Source organism: Heliangelus exortis, chromosome 1 (genome assembly GCF_036169615.1).
Source record: "Heliangelus exortis chromosome 1, bHelExo1.hap1, whole genome shotgun sequence".
Classification (NCBI taxonomy): domain Eukaryota; kingdom Metazoa; phylum Chordata; class Aves; order Apodiformes; family Trochilidae; genus Heliangelus; species Heliangelus exortis.
Window position 1 is genome coordinate 63,527,701 of NC_092422.1, and position 21,674 is coordinate 63,549,374.

At 40.6% G+C, this 21,674-nt stretch overlaps 1 protein-coding gene across 5 annotated transcripts in view; it reads left to right on the forward strand.

Annotated features, from left to right (window-relative positions):
• Positions 1-15,239, forward strand: part of LONRF2 (LON peptidase N-terminal domain and ring finger 2) — a 34,945-nt gene extending 19,706 nt beyond the window's left edge. The window contains exons 4-13 of one of the 5 annotated variants that reach the window (XM_071745372.1): positions 623-784; positions 1,243-1,468; positions 3,514-3,610; positions 3,970-4,084; positions 4,742-4,863; positions 5,690-5,848; positions 8,658-8,820; positions 10,830-10,979; positions 11,097-11,152; positions 11,330-15,239. In XM_071745372.1, coding sequence (XP_071601473.1) covers positions 623-784; positions 1,243-1,468; positions 3,514-3,610; positions 3,970-4,084; positions 4,742-4,863; positions 5,690-5,848; positions 8,658-8,820; positions 10,830-10,979; positions 11,097-11,152; positions 11,330-11,417 — 1,338 coding nt within the window. In that variant the 3' untranslated portion in view covers positions 11,418-15,239. The remainder of the gene's footprint in view (positions 1-622; positions 785-1,242; positions 1,469-3,513; positions 3,611-3,969; positions 4,085-4,741; positions 4,864-5,689; positions 5,849-8,657; positions 8,821-10,829; positions 10,980-11,096; positions 11,153-11,329) is intronic. The other 4 variants (XR_011726194.1, XM_071745378.1, XM_071745362.1 and 1 more) reach the window with 4 other exon arrangements.
• Positions 15,240-21,674: the final 6,435 nt, after the last annotated feature.

A 21,674-nucleotide genomic window follows, 5' to 3' on the forward strand; every position in this document is an offset into this window, starting at 1 on the left:
TGGGAAGTAGCAAAGGGTTCAGAAAGGGAGCTCTGTGCTGCCTTGTCCTGGAGAAATCATGCAGTCTCCTTAGCAGTTTGGGTAACTTCCCATAAGAGAGACACTTACTGCTAATTAACTATTGTCAGGCTCCCCCGACAGTCCATAAAGGCAGCATTTTGAAAAAGAAATGAAGATTCAACAAGGTGCTTGGTGGGGGCTGGTGAGAGGGGGAACAGGCTCTACAGAGCTTTTAGCTAGGGGTGAAATCTCAAGAGTAGAGGAGGTGGATGCAGACCATGAAGCGAGGTGAAAAGCATCTGTTTACCAGATCTGATAGGACACTGGCCTGAAGACTTCACAAGGCAGTGGTCTGAGGGTCACAGTAGAGAAGGGTGGGGGCAGGAGAAGGATATGGCAGCCCTGGGTGCTTCCTGGGCAACAGAGACTTTTGGGGATGGAGGTGGACACTAGAAGAGCACTTTGAGGGTGTACCTGTGGGTATTGGGGAATGCAGGATGCTCTGGTTGTTGCAAGCTTCTTGGAATCCAGAAACTGTGAAATGTGTGGATCTGTGTTTGTACAAACATAAATATCTGTGTTGTAATTGCTAATTTTTTTTCTTTTTCTCCTAATTGACTAGATAATGTGTGAGATGTTTTTCCCAGCCTTTGAAAATGTGCATGATAGTCTAACAGCACCTTTCTCTAGTCGAACATCCCATACAAGATTGAAACCTGCATTTCTGAGTAGCATAAATACACAATCAACTGCAGAAGATAGCTCTATTGCTGGGTCCTCAAAGGTAAAGTAAAAAGCATTCAACATCAAAAAAGTAGCTACCAAAAGTAGCACAAGGATCTGTCTGATCTGTCATGTTGTCTTTGTCTGCACTCACGTAGGCATGTGCTTTCATGGTAAACCTGTTTTCATTGCTTTTGGATCTATTGTTGGAATGTACTTTCTCAGGAAGATAAGAGAATTAAATTCTTCAGAAAATTAGGTGATGCCTTCATGTGGGGGTTGGTTATATTTGTGGGCTTTTTTTTTTTTTTTTCCATTCAGGACTTTAGCACGACAGGAACATAATTTCTAGAGAAAGGAACTGTGGGGAGAGAAGTGAACCTATTTCATGCAACTGGAGAGTGGCCTTTGATATGGACCTTTCTCCTGCACTAAGCTCATTGATCTATTGTTGATATATACAGTTAATAGGAAACAAAATTGTCTCATGCTGTATATAACTGTTCTTAATTTTTTTAGGATACTGTGTTCAGGTTAACAAAAACCCCATCCCAAGAATCTGATGTATTTAGAAGCACTGATTCTTCTGTTTCCCATCATGTTCTGGATCTCTATTTTGAAGATAACAAGAAGTCACTGGGAGCTATTCTCTCCAGTTTACCTGGGGTTGGCTTAAAAAGAAAACTGTCCAGTGATATGAGGGATTTGCAAGGCTTGGATGTCCCCAGTAAGATTCCTAAAAAAGGTTTGTATTGTTACTTAGAAGGGATGTTTCTTTTGCCCATATTTTGAAATGTTAAACTACATTTTTTTACTCCTCTCTTTTTATTGGTGTCAATGAATATTCCCTACAGGAATTAGAATAATATTTTGTTGTCTGGCTTGTCTGTCTCTGCTGTAACACCCTACTTACCTTATTCCTGAGCAGCTTGAGCTCATTCACTGAGTACTATGTTCTTCTTTCTCAAATGGGCCATTTCCAGTGTGTGATCCACTAACAATTTAGGTTATGTTGCTGGTACCATTTCAGTTATCTAGGTTTTGGAGCTATAGCTGAACTTCATTGTTTTTCTATATGAAGGAAAGATACAGTAAGCATGGAAACTAATCTTTAACTGGCATCAGAAGCAGTCACATGGGACTTTAAATGAAATTTGCCAAGCAAACAAAGAAGCCTTTTGAAGGATAATAAGCCCCCCCAGTTTTCTGTCACTTGATAGCTGTGCTTACAATTCGTATGTTTCTCAAGCTTCTAACAAAGCCCTCCAAAGTGTTTTTTACTACCCTGGGATAAAAATACTGAAAGCAATATATTGCACTGAGTAGTGAAATAACTGGGGCCTTGAAAATGCTGCTGTTTTAGGATACATTTTTTCCCCTAAAGGAAAAAAACCCAAGCCCAGCAACTTCTTGACAAATCTGACTTTGGCCTTAAATACAAAGTATTTAATTGCGACTGTCTTTCTGCCACCTCTGCAAATGATCAATGTACAGCCAGTTTCTGATCACTTTGCTGGGAAGGGAAAAACCCTGTACTTGACTGTGAACTGCAGACTCAGTAAATAGATTGTGAAATCTGTCCCGTCTGTATCTTCACAGTGAAGGCCAGAGAATGTGTTTTACCTGTAACCCTTAATTTCTGGTCTGTGCTAGATCCTGATGCCATGTTACTATTTGCAGAATTAATACACTAAGGTGCTTGCTATTACTAAATGCTAACATAAGAGATGTAGGTTAAAGATAAAGTTGTTTTTCTCTGTAAGCCACACAACACCAGTGCCCTCTCCCCTGTCCTGTCTGTGCATGAGATAAACCAGATGCTGAGCATAAGTTATCCTTTAACAAAACATTCTAGTGTTTTACTGTAACATAAAAAGCTGAGTGTTTGTTTTTAACAGTCAAGAACTTGATTAGTGAAAAGCATGTGGAGGCAGCATTCATGGCTCTGTTGCCATGAGCCATGAAACAACACTGAGCAACAAAGATGCAGATTTTTTTTAAAAAGAAATTGCAGAATCTGCTTGCATAATGTCATAACAAACTCGACTTGATTGCTCTTGAGCTTAAATGCTACTGCTGTGAAATTTGAAGCCCATGCCCTTTAAGCATGTTGACTACATGGATATGTACCAGCCCCCAAAAATTAGAGTGGGAAGAATTTTAAATGAACTGTTCTGTCTCCATGTTTGCAGAGTGCTGATCTAATGCAGTCAGTATTAGCTAATCCAGCTCCAATAGTCCTTAAACTTTAAGCTGTCTGAAACATGGGATTTCCACAGCAACCTAGTCTGGAAGAGAGGAAGATTTTATTTTTTTTTTTAATGCTTGTAAGAAAAAATTACCCCTGCTGAGACATCTATAACAAACACTGATGAAATAGTTTGACTGTGTGTAAACAAATTAAATTCTGGACTTAATGTACTTTAAAACATCTGGCCTTGCTGATGTGGGAGTGGTGATGGTGGTGGGAAAAGCAATAGCAGAATATTTAAAAACTAGAACTCTTAAAAAAAAACGAAAACAAACTAACACAAACCCAACCATTTTTGGAAAAGCAAAGCATGGGGATTCAGCTCTAAAGTGTGTTCTTTGCCCATAGTCATTATCCTCTCCAAAAGTTTTCCTGCCAGAAAGTCTAAAACTTGAAAGGAAAATATGTTTATTTGGAAAAAAAACTTCAAAAAAGCAAAGAAAGAAACAAGGTTCTTAATGAAAAAACAGCTTAAGCAGCATCTGAAACTGCAGTAATACTTAAACACTCACTGTTATGGTCTTCTTAACTATTCTTAGATGCAGATGTTATACCTGAAAACACCATCATCACTTCAGGAGAGGTACCAACAACTCTGGTGGATGCATCGGACTTTGAATGTTCCCTGTGCATGAGGTACAGCTGCATTGACCTGATTTTGAGATTGGAAAGCCTTTTCTAACTTCTCAAAAACAGTTTTTATGGTGTCAAAAGGGAAACCTCCCAGAAAATCATTACTCTGTTCCTTGCTTTGAGAACTTTGCATCTAGTGAATTTTTACAGATAAGATTTTTGCCATTATGCATGGTTGGTTGTTTGCTGCTTCTAAAAATGAAAACCATGTTTATATCCTTAGATAAAATTGTCATTTGTGGCTTATGCAAAAGCAGGAAAGGAAAAAGGGGCTGGATTCTAGTCACCCCTTTCCACAATTTGGGAATTTGCATTGCTTGTGTTGGCAGCTTAGTGTTTTCATTCCATGTTTTCATGTTCAGGTTGTTCTATGAACCTGTTACTACTCCCTGTGGACACACCTTTTGCCTCAAATGCCTTGAGCGTTGCCTTGACCATAATCCACATTGCCCACTCTGCAAAGAAAAGCTGTCAGAGGTAAGTGTGTCCTTGCCATAATTAACAAAGACAAAGCTTGTTTTTCTCTGAAAGCACATATTTGGGGGGTTTCTGTGTTCTTGCAGACCAAAAAGACACATAGGACCCACGGCACCAGGCTGTGCACAAACCTCATTTGTTCCAGAATAGGTTTTGTCATTCCTTGGAAGACAAGTGGGGTTTGCTGGTGCTTAAGGAATAGAAGTTTTCAGTCATGGCTCATGCCTGGCAGTCCCAACCATAGCCCTGTTTCTACCACCTCTTGCATTTATCTCTCTTACCTGTGGTGAATGGGGACATGGTCACTCCTCAGTCAATACTTTTGCTCCAGCAGACATAACATATCTTGTAGGTAGAGTACTTTTTGGGGAGCAGGAACCTGTCAGCTCTAGGTGAAAATAATATTTATTTTCTGTAAAAACTAGGAGGGACAGCTGTTTCTTTGTGGTAGTAAGAAAGGGTTATGTTTAAATGGGCACTGGAGTGAACCTCATACCCTAAAGTGGAAGTTTTGCTGCCTGAAGGCTGGAAAGGAAGAAGAATATGTATAGTCCAAAACTGATGTGCTGCTTGGCCTTAGGGAAGGGGATGGATTGGGAGTAAGAGATGTTACCTACCTTATTGTTATCAGACTTAGGAGTTGACTCTTCCTTGCAGTTTCTGGCAAGCAGAACTTACAAGAAGACCATCCTTACAGAAGAACTGATAGTCCGTTACTTGCCAGAGGAATTATCTGAAAGGAAGAAAGTTTATGAGGAAGAAATGAAGGAACTGTCAAAGTAGGCTCTTATTATACTTCTGACAGCTGTTACAAAAATGTATTTTTAATCTAAATTACTGAAGAAGCTTCACTTGCTTATGAAAGTGTGCAAAATGAATGAATTAACAAGTGAACCTACCAGATGTTTTTTATTTTTTTGCTTGTTGCAGATAAACAAGAAAAAAAATGCTTTTCATGGTAGCAAGGAAAAACAGTATTGTTAAAGATAATTGCTTTCTCCTCCAAAACAATTGCTTTAACTTATCAAAGGGTTTCTTGGAGTAGAAATCCACTTATAGATCAGTTATACTTCAGGTCAGGAAAAGTTCAAGGATTCAGCGTTATCAGTCACTTGCGGATCTTGCTCCGCAACTCACCTAAAAAAAAAGAAAAACAAAAAATACAATTAAGCCTAAAAAAATGAGGGTTAGTGGGCTTCTTCAAAATTAAAGGGCTTTACTGAGTTCCCTACTGCCTTTCTTTGAACATGGTTAGTTCTTAGATACAGTAATACAGAAATATTTACTGTAAAAAGTTTTTGGCAAAATCTTGCTAATTGTATTTAAATATTAATACACACACATTTGGTCAATAGGCTATTGTTGCCTGACTTTTCCTCTATGAAAATAGATTAGAGGGTTTGTTTCTTTAATGTACCAACAAAGTAAAACGTATTTTAGGATTGTCTTGTAAAATGACAAATTTTGACCAGATATTTATTTACAAAGAATGAGTATAAAGAAACCACTGGACTCAGTGTTGTATTAAGGTTTTATGCTGAATATAGCAGTACCTAGAAATAAAGATGGACGTTTCTTTTTCTTTTTTAAACAATTATCTTGCAGTCTGAACAAAGATGTTCCCATCTTCGTATGTACCATGGCCTTTCCAACCATCCCTTGCCCTCTCCATGTCTTTGAGCCTCGTTATCGTCTAATGATAAGAAGATGCATGGAAACTGGTACCAAGCAGTTTGGCATGTGCCTAGCTGATGAATTAAAAGGGTAAGGAGATGAGCTGAGAATGTCCTTTTTGTTGCAGAAGCTGTTGTGATGCTAGTGGAGTGCAGTATACTTGTTTCCCCAGACCACTGTGGATCCTTCCAGTCCTGTATGAACCAATACCGAAGTGACTGGCTTAGTTTTGTATAGTAAACATTCCTTTTGACATAAAGATGTGATTTTTATTGCTCCCCCATTGGTGGATAGCAAGAATGCAACTCATCCTGCTAATACAGGCTCCAGAAATAGCACTTAATTATCTGTGTGGTTGGAACGCTTTTTAGCCTGTTTGTTCTAGCAAAAGCTGGCTGTCTGGATGAAGTTGTTTCTCTCTTGGATCCAGACTGTATAGGTTGTATCATTTAAATGAGGCAAATTATACCCTTGGCCAAAAAGCCTATTTTGCCACTGAACACTGAACTTTTGTGTTCGTCTTTACTGCTGTGTTGCAATGTCTAAACTACCTGCAGTAAGTGGGTTGCATTGTCTTTCTATATGATCTTCCCTTTAGTCAATTTTTTTTTTGTCGTTTTATGGTATGTTTTGAGCTCCCAATGCAGAGACTGAATACTAATCATTAAGTGGAAACACTTAAGTTTTTAAGTCCTTTTAATAGATTTTTTGGGTAAAGGGAAGATGCTTGTGGAAGAAAAATGATGCGGTCTGTGTTACAAGATGTGATAGTTGGTGACTTCAGAAGATATGTTGGCGTGATGCAGACTGTAGAATGGATGACCAACATGGGAATTTTTAATATCACATTAGATAGGTATTCTCAGGAACAGCATTTTTGTATTTCATCATCACTGAAGCTGAGAGGAGGGCAGTCATACATACTCCTTTGGCAGCCTTATCAACTTGAGAGTCTTTTTCTCCCAGACTGGGTGGTAAGGTGGCAGTAAGAATACAGGAGACGCTGCAGCTTCCAGTTGGCTCTGGCTGTGTTTCATGCCTCTTGGCATACTGTCAGTGCTGAGTTCAGGCTCCAGCAACAGCTGATGTCCATGGTCCCTTCCAGGCCTGTTACATTTTTTCAATAAAATGACCCTAGGACATCAGTGATAACTGCCCTTGCATCTGTGATGGCTTGTGGAAGAGCCAGACTTACTTGGAAAGAGGTTTAATACAGAGGGTTACAATCCTCAACTCACAATAACTTACAAGGTAGCTTCATAAAAGGTATTTTAAAATGCAACCAGTATGGATTCATTTTTGTCCTGTCTATTTTTAGTTACTAAAATAATTAAACATTTTAAGCTTGGTAACTTTTATTCAGGTCAAACACTGAAGTGCAGGAAGCCTTCATCTGTAGACACCTGGCAGGCTGTTGTAGCTACTTACCCAAGTCAAAAGTTCCTTTGTTTGTCCAAAATTGCCAAATCAACTGGGAACAGAAAACTGGGGAAACTTGTTTTGCCTCATCTACGGGGATAGGGAAGGCTGAAGTACACACCTCCTTTGAAAAACAGGGACGAGACATGTTCAGTTAATTGCCTTTTCTCTTTTATTTCTCAATTTTAAAATAAAATTTGGAGAATTGGTTATAAATTTGTATGTAAGTACATTTTATACCCATCTCCAGGTGCTTTCTTGTCTCTCCTTGATTAAAGTCACTACCCAAAAGTAACTTCTCAAAAAATTAGAAAACCTTCCACATCACTTATAAAATAACATCTAAACTTGTCATGAATGTCACTAAAATCCTTAATTAAAAAAATTGTTATGTAGGGGTTTAGTGTTTTGTCTAATAATGCTATAATGAACTTGCTTGCAATACAAATTGTAAGAGTGCCAGGACTTGGTTGTTTACAGCTGTCCTCTTCTTGCTCTTCCTCAGTTTGTTCTGTGCAATGGCCAGGAGAGAACTGTTGTTCAGTCAGCTTTTTTTTTTTCCCTTCCCAAGTCCATAATTCCTGGTAGAGTATAAACAGGAGTCATTTTCCTGCAGTGTTGCTGTTTCTTCATCATTCCGATGTAAGAAGTGGCCAAGCCCTGGTAAAAAAAAAAACAAAACAAAAAACAAAACAAAAAAAAGCAACACTTCCGTGAAGAAACATTTATCACACCTTGCAGGGATTTGGTATCTTGGGATGAGACCACATACAGTGCCTTCTCCTGCTTAGCAGTAGGCTGAGGTACAAGGCTTCATGTGCTAGCAGGTCAGTGTACCATGGTGGGAGTCATTGCCCCATCAGTCTCTGTAGTGAACTCACTGCTGCACAAATGTAGAGTAGGTAAGCCCGACAATTTAAAGTAAAAATTTGTTGCATGCCTACTTCCCAGGACGTGATTAAAACCTGTGCCTGCTTTCAGTATAACAGATACAAATGTCCTCTTGTAAAGGTGTATTTTGGACGTGGTGTTTTGTTGTTTTCTTTTTTTTTTTTTTTAAGGATAAAAATGCAAGAAAAGTCTTGCATTATAGAAGCTTTTTCCTTCTAAAGCCTGTAAAGCTCTCCTTACACCTTTGAGCAGGGGGATAGCTGTCCCAGTCCTTGTTTGTTTCTCAGTTTCTGGACTTGCTGGTGGTAAATTCACCATAAGGAGGAAACATGCTACATTTAGTTTTCTGTCCATTCCCAACTCTCCCTCTGCCCTAATATTGACACTCTGAAAATATTGCTGCCCAGGACCTCTGAGGGAAGGCAGAAAGGGTGGGGGTTGTGTGGCTTCTGTGAAAAAGCAGAAATGTATTATCACCAAAGCAGGATCCTCTTTCAAATAAAAAGTGGTGATTTAGGCCCAGTATTTGTCCTGATGTGTATAAACACTTGTTGATGACTTCCACTTTTATGCCCTTCTGTCATTTCAGATTTGCAGATCATGGCTGTATATTAGAGATCAGGGACGTAAAGTTTTTTCCTGATGGGCGCTCAGTTGTTGATACAGTTGGTGTCCGTCGTTTTAGGGTCTTAAGCCATGGCCAGCGAGATGGATATAACACAGCAAACATCGAGTATCTTGAAGATAAAAAGGTGATCTATGGTGCATAGTTATTCATACCCATGTAATTGCTGGATTCACTTAAATAGTCTTTCCTTGTTGCATTTCAAGCTAGCTGTGCATTACTTTTAAACCAGTATCGTTATAAATACTAAAGCTCTATTTTGAAAACCATGGAACAAACTTTGTCTCTTCCTGCCCTTTCTTCCTTTCTGCCCTTTACTTATCTCTGCTTGAAGTGTTGCACTCCCTTCATGGATCTCGAAGTAGCTTCTGAGATTCAGGTGCTGAGGTTTTTCATGTGTGGATGAGGTCAGGGTAATGTTCTAAAAGTGGTATGGACTTGAAACCCTCCTAGGAACATGTACCCCTGTTGCTAGAGAGCTGGCTATTCTCTTCTTGCACTGAATGCAGAGCACCTACTTCTAGTCTTGGCAGACTTTGTATGACCCCCCCAGCCCTGGTTTGTGGAACAGATCCTGAAAAAAATGTGGGAGTCCATTCTTAGAATGAGATCTTAGTGTTGTGTGGTTACCCTGCCTGTACAAGCATCCATCAGAGCTGGCTGAGAGCAGAAAAATGAAGGGGGGGGAGTAGTTCTTACAAACAAGTCCTCTTGTAAAACCTGAATCAAGTGAGGTGCTTGTGATGGGTGTTGGTCAAAGGGTGAATTTTTGGCCATGCTTAATTATGACTTCCTGAATCATCTGCGGAGCATGTCTGTTAATCCCTGTTCCCTCTTAACACTGAGTTTAATAGCAATCTCATGTTAATTGATGGAAGTCCAGTTTGGTCATACAGCTCTTCAGCATGCTCTCATAGTTGAAGCACAAGTCTGTAAAGTCTTAGTAGGGCTTTTCTAACCTGTGCAGGGTGATACAGTTGCTGGCAAGGGCAAGAAACGCCGATTGTGTGAAGGTGCCTCCCCATGCATAAGATCAGAGTAGGCAGTCTGCTCAGAGTAAGGCTCTGCTGGGTTTAAATCCCCAGTGAAGGTTGGTGGAACACAGGCCTCCAGCCATTGTTTGTAGATGGTGCCAGAGAACCCACCTCTTCATAAGCAGAGTAAGATTTGCCCTCACTTGAGAGGGTGATGTCTGTGTTGAACTCCCTACATTTATTTTATAACTGATGGTGAGATACCTTAGTCCGAAACTGCGTGTTTTAGATCCCTACCTTAAGGTAAGATTAATTGCCCTCTAGAGATTTTCTCCTTGACTGTGAAGGGTATCCAGAGCAGCTAGCTCAAAGGTGCATCTGATTGGCACAGGTGAATTGTACTTTTGGTGTGTACAGATCACAGTAAAACAAAAAGACCCCAAACAAACAAAAAAGACCATAACAACAAACAGCAACCCCAAACAAACAAAAAAGAAAAAAACCCAAACAAACCAGATCTCAATTTGTAAGGTTTTTTTGTTTATGCTTTTTTCTTTTCCTTAATAGCTAATAGTCAGGCCTGTGCAACTAAAGCATTCGGCATCAGCAAGGGTCTTTTTCTCTGGCCATTCCTGGTATTGAGAAAGCATCCACTTACCCTGCTTCCTGCCTGCTCAGGTGTCTGCCCTCCTCCTTGGCTGTCCTACCATGGCCTTAACACTTGTATAAAATACTGCTGATTCCTAACTGCCATAGAAGCCCTGTCTCTGCTTGGTGGCAGTAGTGTTTCTTTTGTTTTGCTAGATGATACACCAATGTTCAAAGGTCTTCTTGTGATAGGAAGTGAAGGTGGTGGGTTTGAGATCATTAATATGATGTCCTAGGGTTAGAGAGCAGAGTTTTCTCTTGTGCCAGTGTTTGGGAATGGATATTAACAGGGCAGTAACTTCTCCAAGCAATGTCACTTCAGAACATCTAGGGGAGGGTAAAAAGACTCCAGCATCACAGGTTTGAAATCTGAGACTTGGGTACAGTTTGCTTAGATAAGGACATTTGAACAGCTGTAGTCACTGCATTATTTTGGTTCACTTGCTTCTGGGGAAGAATATGGACTCCACGGTATCAAACCTGTTTTGTTCCATTTCCTTCTTTTAACGATAAGGTTGAAGGACCGGAATATGAAGAACTTGTCCGCCTTCATGACTCAGTTTATGATCAAGCTGTTGCCTGGTTTACATCTCTTAAAGACAATATGAAAGTGCAGATTCTTAATCATTTTGGGTCCATGCCAGGAAAAGAGCCAGAGCCACAGGTAATAAAACCTTCCTTCTGATTCATCCTTATTCTATATGTAACTTTTTACGCAAGACTATTTTATGACAGGTTTTGCTGTAGTTTTGTACATTCTAAACTCTTCTTATTTATCCAATTTTGGTCTATCAGTGTGAAGCATGGAAAACAATCAGTGGAAAACAATATGTCAATGTAAGTCGATACCTGGAAAGATCAGTCTTAATGGTCCACATAGACAAGGAGAGCACCTGAAATTAAGTGTTTAGTTGCTTCTTGAACTGTTCTGTGGTGATTTTCTTAGCAAATAGAAGGTAGGAAGGAAGATGGTGTTCTTCATTCATGATTTCATGTCTTTCTGTCCTTTTGCAGAGCAACCCCAGTGGTCCTGCCTGGTACTGGTGGCTCTTGGCAGTGTTGCCTCTGGAAAATAGAGCTCAGCTGGCAATACTGGCTATGACATCCCTTAAAGATCGTCTTATCGCCATCAGACGTGTATTGATATTTGTGACTCGCAAAAGACCCAGATAACGTGGACTTCAGTTGTGAGTGGGTACCAAAACCACCTCGCAATAGGTTGTCTGGGGGGAGGGCAAAGGGGGAGGGGTCGTTTTTTTTGTTTTTTAAAGATTCCTTCAAAAAGGAACAGCCCTTTCTGACTGTGTCCAGCATCCATTGATTGCATCGGTTTGTTATCCTGGGTATTCACCAAACCTTGCACTCTGTCCTGTTGTCCTGGTGAAATCTGAGCCTCTACAAAGCTGTGCTACAGAGCATAGCTGACAGATGTGGATAATTACTTCAAAGTACTACCATAGAATTGATGTTTCTAGCCTGCAAGAGAGTCAAGTACTAGAGTAGCACCATTGGCCTGCATGTGATTTGGATTTCCACTTGGTAGGAAGAGGAAACTGGACAGTGGATTGAAGAGATGTTTCCTGGACTTTCTTGAAGGTAGTGAACAGAAGATGAATTATGCTGCCCAGCTGAAGTGTGCATGAAGGCTATAACCAACAGTACACTCTTAGTAAATTGGTAGGCAGTCTGTCATACACCTACATCTTTCTCTTTTCAGCAAACAGTAGTCTGTGAGGAAAAAAAAATTGAACCCATTTGTGGTCAAGGCATCTGGGGATGTTTATCTGAAAGAATAATAGCTACAGAAGAAGTATACTATTTAGTAGCCTTAGGTAATCCCTTGTGTTGTGATTTATGTGTCATAGTGGATCGAGTATGTACAAAATGTAAAGGTGTACTTTGGTTTATGTAGAAAGAAAAATCAAAGTAATCCTAGCTGGTCTTATCTCAAAATTCAAACCAAACCGGATCCTTTAAGTACAAACTTTGCTGTGAAATAATGATTTCACTCTGAATATGAGGGAGGCATGCTGCAGTTTGCTCTGAATGCCTGTCCAGCACGTGGGACTGGCAAGGATGAACCTTGGGGAGGTTTCTACCTTCCTCTTGCCTGCAGTGTCATGCTCACCTGCTGTTATGTTGGAGTGATCTCTACTGAACATGTTTCAAACCGGAAGTATTGTAGTTTAGTACCAGTTGCTGTATGTGATGGAAATCAGTCCACAATAACACCATGAAAGGAGGCATGAACTGAACCTTTAAAAGCAAGTCTCAATGCAAGCTTAAATCAGGTGTTAACGTTCTTTTGTTGCTTTGTTTATTATTTTATATATTTTTTGTTAATATCTTAACTTTGATAGCTATTAAATTGATCGCTTGTCAGTCAAATGATCTACATTTGCTCAACTGCCAATGAAATAGCCAACAGTGTTACCAATTCAATTGGCATAGTTTCCTATAAGTAGAACTGATCCTACCAACAGGAAAAAAATGTTGACTTGAATCTCCATATGCTGCAAGCATAGCAAGACCAATGTAAAGACTCATTCATGTGCAGAAGTCTGATAAGAAATGGCTGTTTACCTAAATGGTCAAAGTGCCTGGTTTCTTTTTTTAGTTCTTTTGTCCTTATTTGTCAATGAATATGTATTTAAACTTTTTTTTTTTTCCAATTTGCACATGAATTCTGGAAGAAGACTGCATTAAAATGCAGTGATTGAGATATATTACCTTCTCTCTTTGGGTATTGTAGATATAATCTGTGTGGTCTGGGAAACAAAAATACAGGTTTTTTTTTTCCTTCCAGCAAATGGCTACCACAAATGGTTTCTGTAACATACCCTGAATGTACTGTACCTGCCTCTACCTTGAACACGCCTTTTTCTATTTAAATAGTTTGTAAGTGTATTCTCTGAATTGTGAAGTGCATAACTTACAACCAATGATGTCATAACCTCTACAGTAGCCTTCTGCAAGTTCTGCTACCCTCACCAAAATACTCAAAATTCAAGTTGAACGCATTTCCTCCAGGATTTGAAGAGGGCAAAGAGGAGATTAGTGAAGTATAAAGGAATTGCTCTATATATGGGGGAGGGAATGTCAGAAGTCAGTAGGTCTTCAGCCCACTGTCAGCTGAGCTACCGAAGGTTGGTTTCACCAACTTATTCTCAGAGCAGAAGATGGACTGTATTTGATCTTGCAGTCCTTTCTGTTCAGCTTCCTGTTCTTCCCATCCCTTTCTCATGCTCTGTATTTCTTCTAGAGTCACTCATCTTGCTCCTTTGTATGTCTGGCCTGGTTCTGAGTGTTACTAATTTAGCTGCAAGGGGACACTGCTGGTATTTGTGTATTACTGGTCCCCAATCTTACATGTGCTTAGTTTTAGGAGTGCGTTTAAGGAGAAAAAAAAAAAAAAAAAAAATCAAGGTGCTAGTTAGTGTCTTCTTGGCTTTGCCTCAGTAACTAATGTGAATATTCTTCTTTGCAAAAGTGATTTTTTTCAAGGTATCTACTTTTGAGGTACTTCTGAGAGGAAACCCTATGGAACAAGAGAGTTTGTTTACTGCTGTTCTGTAATGTGTACAGACACATTTTACATGGGAAGTGACATTACTGTGTTCATGAAGACCTACATAATTAATGGAATGATAGTTATAGAAGAGAAAGCTGAACTGTAGAGGGATTTTTTTTTACTTGAGGTTTAAAGCAGTTTGTGAGTATTTCAGTGACTGATGTTTTGGATAAATGATAACCTAGGAATTGTCTGTGTGTGGATGCAAATAATTATATTAGCAGCCCAAAGCTGACATTTCTTCCAAAACATCGAATGCTGATCAAATAGCAAAGCTTTAATAAAGAAATAAATCACCACTGCCCTGTGGTACTTGGTTTCTATGGGAAAGTACCAATTCCTTTGTTACCAAATTATCTCTGATATATAATCTCTACAGCATCCAGTAGTACCTCATGGGAAAAGCTAGCTATCTCATTTCTCTCTAGAGGAAATGTCCAGGTTACAGCCAATCTAGGTTTAGCTGTAACTTGTTGCCAGGGTACACGTTGGGAGCATTGGAGCTGAGCCTCCTGGAAGAGATAGACAGGATTCGTTGCCTTTCTGGCTCATTACACTTTTCTTGCTTGCTGTCCAAGCAAGGATGCTGGGATATATGATGAGTCTTTTCACTGTGGTGAATGTGGCCCTTCTTTATACATCGTAAAGAGGCCAAAAAAAAAAAAAAAAAAAAAAAAAAAAAAATCCCTCTACCTCTACACCTGTTGTTCACCTGTAAAGCAAGCTTCAAGCTGCAAAATTATATATATATTTTAACCTTTTTTTGTCTTTCAGAAGCATACTAATTGTTTGCCACTGAGGCCTTTTATCTACTGTATTTTAATATGTTCATTTGATAGTCATCGAGATCTCTTTGTACTTCTAACCTGTAGATCTTGTCATGTTTCTTACTGCTCCTTTTTCCTTGTTCTCCAGTCCACTTTTAAATTGATAAATAGAAAGCTGTACACTCTCTATTCCTATTACATTTTACACTAGTGGAACTGGTATTTTGGTAGCGCCTTAATTTTGCAGTTGTGAAATGATTGTATCAACTCTTATCTGGGGCTTCTGACCAGATTTAAACAAGTATGTTTAATGTAGATAAACTTGAAACAATTTTTTTACTGTTTTAAAGCTAGTTATGAAATGGAGTGTGTACATATGTATAAATATAAATTATTAATCTGCACCTTTTTGTATCTAGTAAATACAGAAGTTCATGTTCTAACCACATTTGGCACCTCTTGTTGCATAAGCAAAGCCAAAACTTTTTTTAAAAATTGCAATGTTCATTTCATGTATATTTGCAATATTCATGGGAAATGTATTTAATTTATGTGATATTTGGAATAAAACCAATTGAATTTATAAGAGTGTGAGTTCATGGGAAAGCTTTATTGCTCTATGAGGGCTAAGAGCTACAGCTGCAGTATGTACAGTCTGAACAGAAAGAAGATGCTGAGGTCCTGCTCTGAGGAGGGAGATGGTAGTTTGATTTCCCCAACTCAAGGGATGAGAGTTGGCCTCATGAGGTTTTCAGCAGCAAATTGCATCCCAGAAGCAGGGGTTAGATGTTGGGGTTCATAAGTTGCATGGCACAGGTTTTGATCCCAGCGCAAGAGGTGGGGAAGTTTTTAGAAGATGGGGCACAATAAGGATTGCTGGGCACCTGGAGGAGCCTGCAGAGATCTCCAAAACTCTGAGTGGAGGAGGTAGAGAACCCTCAGAAGAGGTGGTATGGGGGAGATGAACCTTTAAGATCCTCTCAAGTGGGAAGCAACAAAAATGGGAGAAGGTTGCCCAGTGGACTCGCCTACTCATAGCTTCTCAAAATGAGTGCTTTTTAGCCTTAAGTGGGACCTGACTGGCATCGCAGAATAAACTTTGAAAAAAATATTGTTATTAACACCAGATGGTCCGTTGACTAAGCCCAGTGAAATAAAATCCATTCAGGGTGCTGAGAGGAAGAGGCAATGTCTCACACCAAGGCAGTGGGCACAGGTGGCACCAGAGTGGGGGGCAGTGGGACACCAGCCAGGATGCTGCAGCACCAAAATGCAGTTGGGGGAGAGGGAAGGTGAGCCAGACTGTGGGAAGTGTATCCTATCCTCCAGCTACATTTTGCTGCCAGCTGAGCAAAACCATTTTGAAAGCATTTTTGTGAATATCAGCCTTTTTTTTTTTTTTTTTTCTTCCCGCTTCTTGTATTTTTGTGTTGGATTGACTTTGGCCTTTGTGCCTGTATTCAGTGAATGAGCAAACATCAGTTACAGGACAGCACTTTTGAAAGAAGTTGCAAGTGTGTCTGTCGGAGTATGCATGTAAACAAATACTGCTTGAGCTGCTTTGATAGGCCAGGCAAGAGAGTTCTTGAAACATCCCTCCTTTCATCAAAGGAAAGGGGTGGGGAAAAAATGACTCATCTCTTTTTTTATAGTCTGGATCCTCCAAGACTCAAGACTTTGAGAGAAATACAAGTAAAATAACTTTATTAAGGTAGTAAACATTAATAGGGTAATTTTTTCAGACCTTGTATATCCTTCAGTAGGAGACGCTGAACCCTGGAAAGACAGTATATCAAATTGTGCATTTAGAGAGGTGCTGTTCCTAGGGCATGAAAACGTTTGTGGTCTGGTGTTCTCTTGCATTACTTTATGGCTCATCAGGTCAGGAACCTGAAATAATGCTGCTTAAGTTTAGAAAGCTGAGCGCTCGCTGGAAGCTGTTGGCTGTTGAACAACAGAATAAGAAAAACGAGTAATGTGGACAAAAAAATCTCAGGCTGGGTATCTATGGTGGAGAAAAAAAGGAAAAGATATGTGAATCCATGCCAACACTTTCCATAGTTCCTTTAATGAATGTGTCTACTACACTTGCAGCTAGAAGACTGGCATGTTTTTAATCTCGTTTAAATTACATGGTAGGAACAAGTTGTTTCTAAATCAAGATGGGTATCACTTGCTGACAGCTATATAGCTCTGTTCTGCCATATGTGGGGTTTGGCCTTGTCTGCTAAATATTGGGACTTCATGCATCCATGGAAGAAATGTCTTCGCTTTTAAATGTCTCTGATGTTTTATGCTCAAACATCTGCTGCTCTTTTTGTGCAACAGACACATTGGAGCCCTGCTCCTGGGGGGACCTGGATTTTGAATACAGAAGCTGGATCAGAAGCTGGTCCTGGGGGCCAAGCCAGTTAAACTCAGCATAGACCAAGCCAGAAAAACAGCTCTGGTCCCCTTTCCTCCTACTCAGTATATTTCAGATACAGAGCTGAAACTTCTGAAGTTACATTCCTGGTGTTTGTGCCGTCCAGAGGATGGTACGCTGCAAGTACCCAAGAGTGTATTTCCTTTTAACCACAGCAACAGCCAAAGGGAAACACCACACAGCCTCTTCTGCCTGTCAGCCTAATTCATGTTCACCATAGCATTAAATTCTCCCAGTCTCAGTTCCACTCATGGAGCCCATGGGAGCCCCATGGTTGATCGTGGCTGTGGCCTTTCCTGCCATTCCCAGCTCCTTCTTGTCATGAGCCCTTGTTTTTCTCTTGCCAATCTTCTGGTTTTCCTCTCAGGGGAGAAAAGAAATAAAAGGTAAAAAATTAATGAAACACTCAGAAAGGTTTTGCTGGCTGGTGGAGCCATTTGGCAAAGCTGCAGTTGGAGGACAGGTTCAGGCAGCTGGATCCCTTATGTCCTGACAGAGCAAATCTGACAGGGAAAGTAAGATGCTTTTAAAGCAGAGAAAGGGAGGAACATGTAACGTGATGTTTCTTCATCATAAGAAGAAAAATACCAACTCTTGAGTCTAGGCTCAGCCCTAAACCCAGATCAAATACCTTATGTATTCTGCTGGTGGCTGAGGCACCTCACTGCTGGCTGGCTGCCCCTGTTGGCTAACAGAAGATGGTTTCCAGCAGATGGACTTGCAGTGACTCAGTAGTCATAATATCAGAAAATGCCTGAGTGCTCTGTGCTGCTTCACTTTATTTTTATCTGACATTATTTGGCTTTGACAGAAGGAGGCAAGGTCATGCATTGCCTGAATGGAAGTCCACCTAGCAAAGGCCCTCTCCCAGAACCAATGTGATTTCCCCATTCCCTCCCTGGCAGTGCTTTATGGTGTTCAGGGAAGATCTATCCCCATGAGGCTGCATGGACATCTGAACCTGCCAACAGGTCTTTTTGCAGTTCTAGTTGTACTCCTAGTAATGATCTGTGTCACAGAAAACAGGTCCCATACCAAGTTATGCAACAAGGCTGTCAAGGTAAAGTTTCTGCCACCAGAGCCCAAGGTGCATCAGGCCTTTACTAAAGGGTGGTTCCATCTCAGACACCTCTAGGAAGCTGCCTGAAGCCTTGCATGTACTTTCAGCAAACACTGTGGGGGAGCAATGATACTGTTTTTTACATGCACATCTTCTATATAAGTGATCTGTGAAGTCCTATGTGGAAGTAGGACCCAAAACTGAATTGCCAATGGAGACCGATGTCCAAACAGAGTTATTCAAAGAAAGCAGAAGTTACTCACCCAGAGATGGAATTCCCTGGATGTGTGTGCCATGTATATTTCTATACCAGCTTCCCCCCAGCTCTTCTTGGTTCTTTGTTTCTTTGGTCTCTGCTGGAAGCAGAATGCAGAAGGACACGAGGGAATACCTAAGCCCCAAGCACTGCTCCATGGTGGGACCAGAGTAAATCCATGGGAATTGCTAAAGTATTGAGCCTGGTTTGCTGAAGGTACACCAGCCCCAAAGCTTATGTGTGTGAGTGTAAGATTTGAAGTTATTTTAAAGAAAGTTTTTATTCTCTCTTACTTGCTGTTACAAATCAGCTCTCTGCCTCCTGTGTCCCTACACCAGGTGTAACTACAAAGCTCAGGATTAAGCACTGGCAAAGTAAATCCTCAATTAGAACTGGATGTTCCAAGTGGCCTAATGTCCTTAATGTCCTTTCTCAACGCTGACTTGTAACAGACACTTGAAAAGTACAAGAAATGCTTGGATGGGAAAACCAAAAAGAATCTGGCAAGATGTTCCTCTCAGATCCCTTAATTTGAGGCTTATGTATGTCCTGGAAAGCTGTCCCTTTTCCTCTTCCAAACTTGTGGTGTATAGAATTTGAGGGAGGCTCTAACCTTTAGCAAGTAATGCAGTATAGCCCTGTCATTCATAAAAACCAACCCTTTTTTTCTTTAAAATATTGCCACCTCAGTGCCACAGTGAATAAACAAACTCCTCAAATTAATTGTGTGCAGAGATTGTTTTATTTCTGCTAATTTTTGGGTTTTGTTTTGTCCAATCTCAGAATTTCTATTATTTCTGGTATGTTTTCTTTTGCTAGAGAAGCCAAAATTGATCATACTTTCCTAAATGAAAGAATTGTAAAAAAATGTGCCTCCCACTCCTCATACGTTTGAATGTTTTGCTTGCTGTGTACATATTGACAGCATTGCATTAAGAAGCTGCATCTCTGAATCACAGGCTCTTCATGGAGAGGTGCCTCCTTACCAGATGGTGCTTTCAAGCAAGTAATTTTCTTGTTTACTTTGCAGCAGTCGACTTTAAGTGTCAGCTTTGGCTGAAACTTTTCAAACACTGTCAGTATGTACTAATTCTCCAGTCCAGAGGCTTCTTGATTTTATCTTTATGGGTAATAATAGGTAATTCCTCTTGAAGGTTGTGTACCAAGATGTCAGTAAAAGTTGATGCTCTTCCAGCCAGTGTGTTTTTTTTGTTTTTGTTTTTGTTTTTTTTTAATTTAGCAGAGATATCCCCTATAAAGACCCAGCTGCTGATTGCAGTTTGGCTTTCACTCAGCACTCTATTCCTCCTTTGCTTAGTGCTGGAAAATCTCTTGGCATAGAGGAGTTAAATATTTCTGAGCTCTCGCTTGAGTCATCTGTCTCTGTGTTTGAGTGGGTTTGCTTGCAAGCACGTATGGGATTGGAGCAGGTCCTGGAACAGGACAGTACAGCTCACGTCTGACATGTACCCGCTCAGGCAGAAACCACTGCAAATAAAAGCACTCCAAGAGGGGAAGGGAGGCTTAGCTAAGGATGCTTTGCCACTTTGCCTCCATTCATTTGAGGTGGAAGAAGGAATAGAGAGAGAGCGGGGACATTTTTGGCTGTTCATCTATTAAAAAACAGTGTGTGAGATTGTTCTCTGGCACAAGCATTGCCTGGCACACAGCAGCTGTGTGTGTTCACAGTGTTAAACCCTCTTTCCGACCCAAAAATATCCAGCTTCACACAAACTTCCAAATGGGAATGGTCCCTGCTTTGTGCTAACTCTTGAGCTGTGGCTGCAAATTTGGGGAGGTGGGTGGGTGTGTGGAGACACACGACGATAGTGGTAATGTTATCTGACAGGAGCCAGAAGCTTTCCTCAGCTCTTCTTATTTTGCTGGTATAGACACAGCCTTGGCAAGGTTTTTTACTTAATGAGAAGTTTTGCAATGAGGGACTCCAGGTGTGAGAGGGAGCGAGCACAGCTGGGAGTGGGGCTGTGTGGGAAGAGTTAGGCTCTGGCTGGCTTCTGAGATGATGCTGGTGACTGGCATAGGGCATCCTAGCAGCCTTTTCCTTGACAAGCACATATGCAAAGCTTTACAGTGCTCTGGCTCAGTTTCCCTAAATGAAGTGTAAGGTCTTGGTCCTTTGAGTGTGTAGGAAGGCAAAGGTATGGAGGACTGGAGAAGTGATGATAAGTTTTGGATGAAATCACAGGTAAGTGTCCAAAGGAGTTTGTCAGTCATGTTTCCTACTGAATGAGGACTGGATAAGAGCCCAGAATCATGCATACAGGGCTGATGGTGAGCCCCGAGTACAGTGCACCAAAGAGGAGCACCCACCAGTCTGGGTGGGAATAAAAGCCTTTCTTTATAAAGAAAAGTCCAGTGCCCTGTTTTGAGCAGTAGCAAAAAACCCCAGGGAGAACAGGGCAATACCAATACTTAACCTCTCAGCCTCCAGAACTAAAGAGACTTCCTGAGCCAGATGTGATGTCTGTGTGTTTTAGAACCTTCAGTAGATCTCACTTCCGTATTTTTGATGGCACCTTTTTAACATTTAGGAGCTTCAAGGATCCACAGCCTCGTTTGGCAAGGATGTCCGTGGGCTGGCTGGAAGTATGTGAAGAACTTCATTTTGGACTAGGATCTTACTAGCATCCCTTTGTGCTCCCTTGCCCTTGTGGAAGATTAAAAGTGAACAAAAGTGAGCCCATTTAGGGCTCAGGTGGGCAAGGATAGGTTAGTAGTGAAGGTAGACTTTTAGAAGAAGTCATGGGCATGTGGCCTTAACAGCTCACCATTTCCCTTTTCCAATACAGGACCTGAGAGGCAGCAACAAGAGTCAGAAGGAGCTGAAAAAGGGAAGGGATTCTTCCTCCAAGCCCACAATCCGTTTTTTTTACCTTTGTTGTTTTGTTAGTGCTGGCATAGAGCTTTATCAGATCAGAGAGTCCAGGCTTAGTCACTCTCCCTCTTAGATTTCTCATGTAACTCCTCATAATCAGCCTTTACCCATATAACCTTGAATAACTTCATGTTCTCAAGAGAAAAGAGGTAGCTCAATGTACAAGGTCTATGGTGGGGTCATGGAATCCAACCTGAGCCAAGTAGCTAGGCAACCCCAAGGATGTCTGGATCAGTGCCATTGTTTGCCTTACATCCATGTCTCTGGCAGAAAAAGTCAGAGATGCTTCTAATAGCATCAGGCATTATGTGATAGAAGTATATTTTTAGCCACAGTTTTGGGGTTTTTTTGTACAGGCAATTTTGCCATTTCCCCTGCCCACAG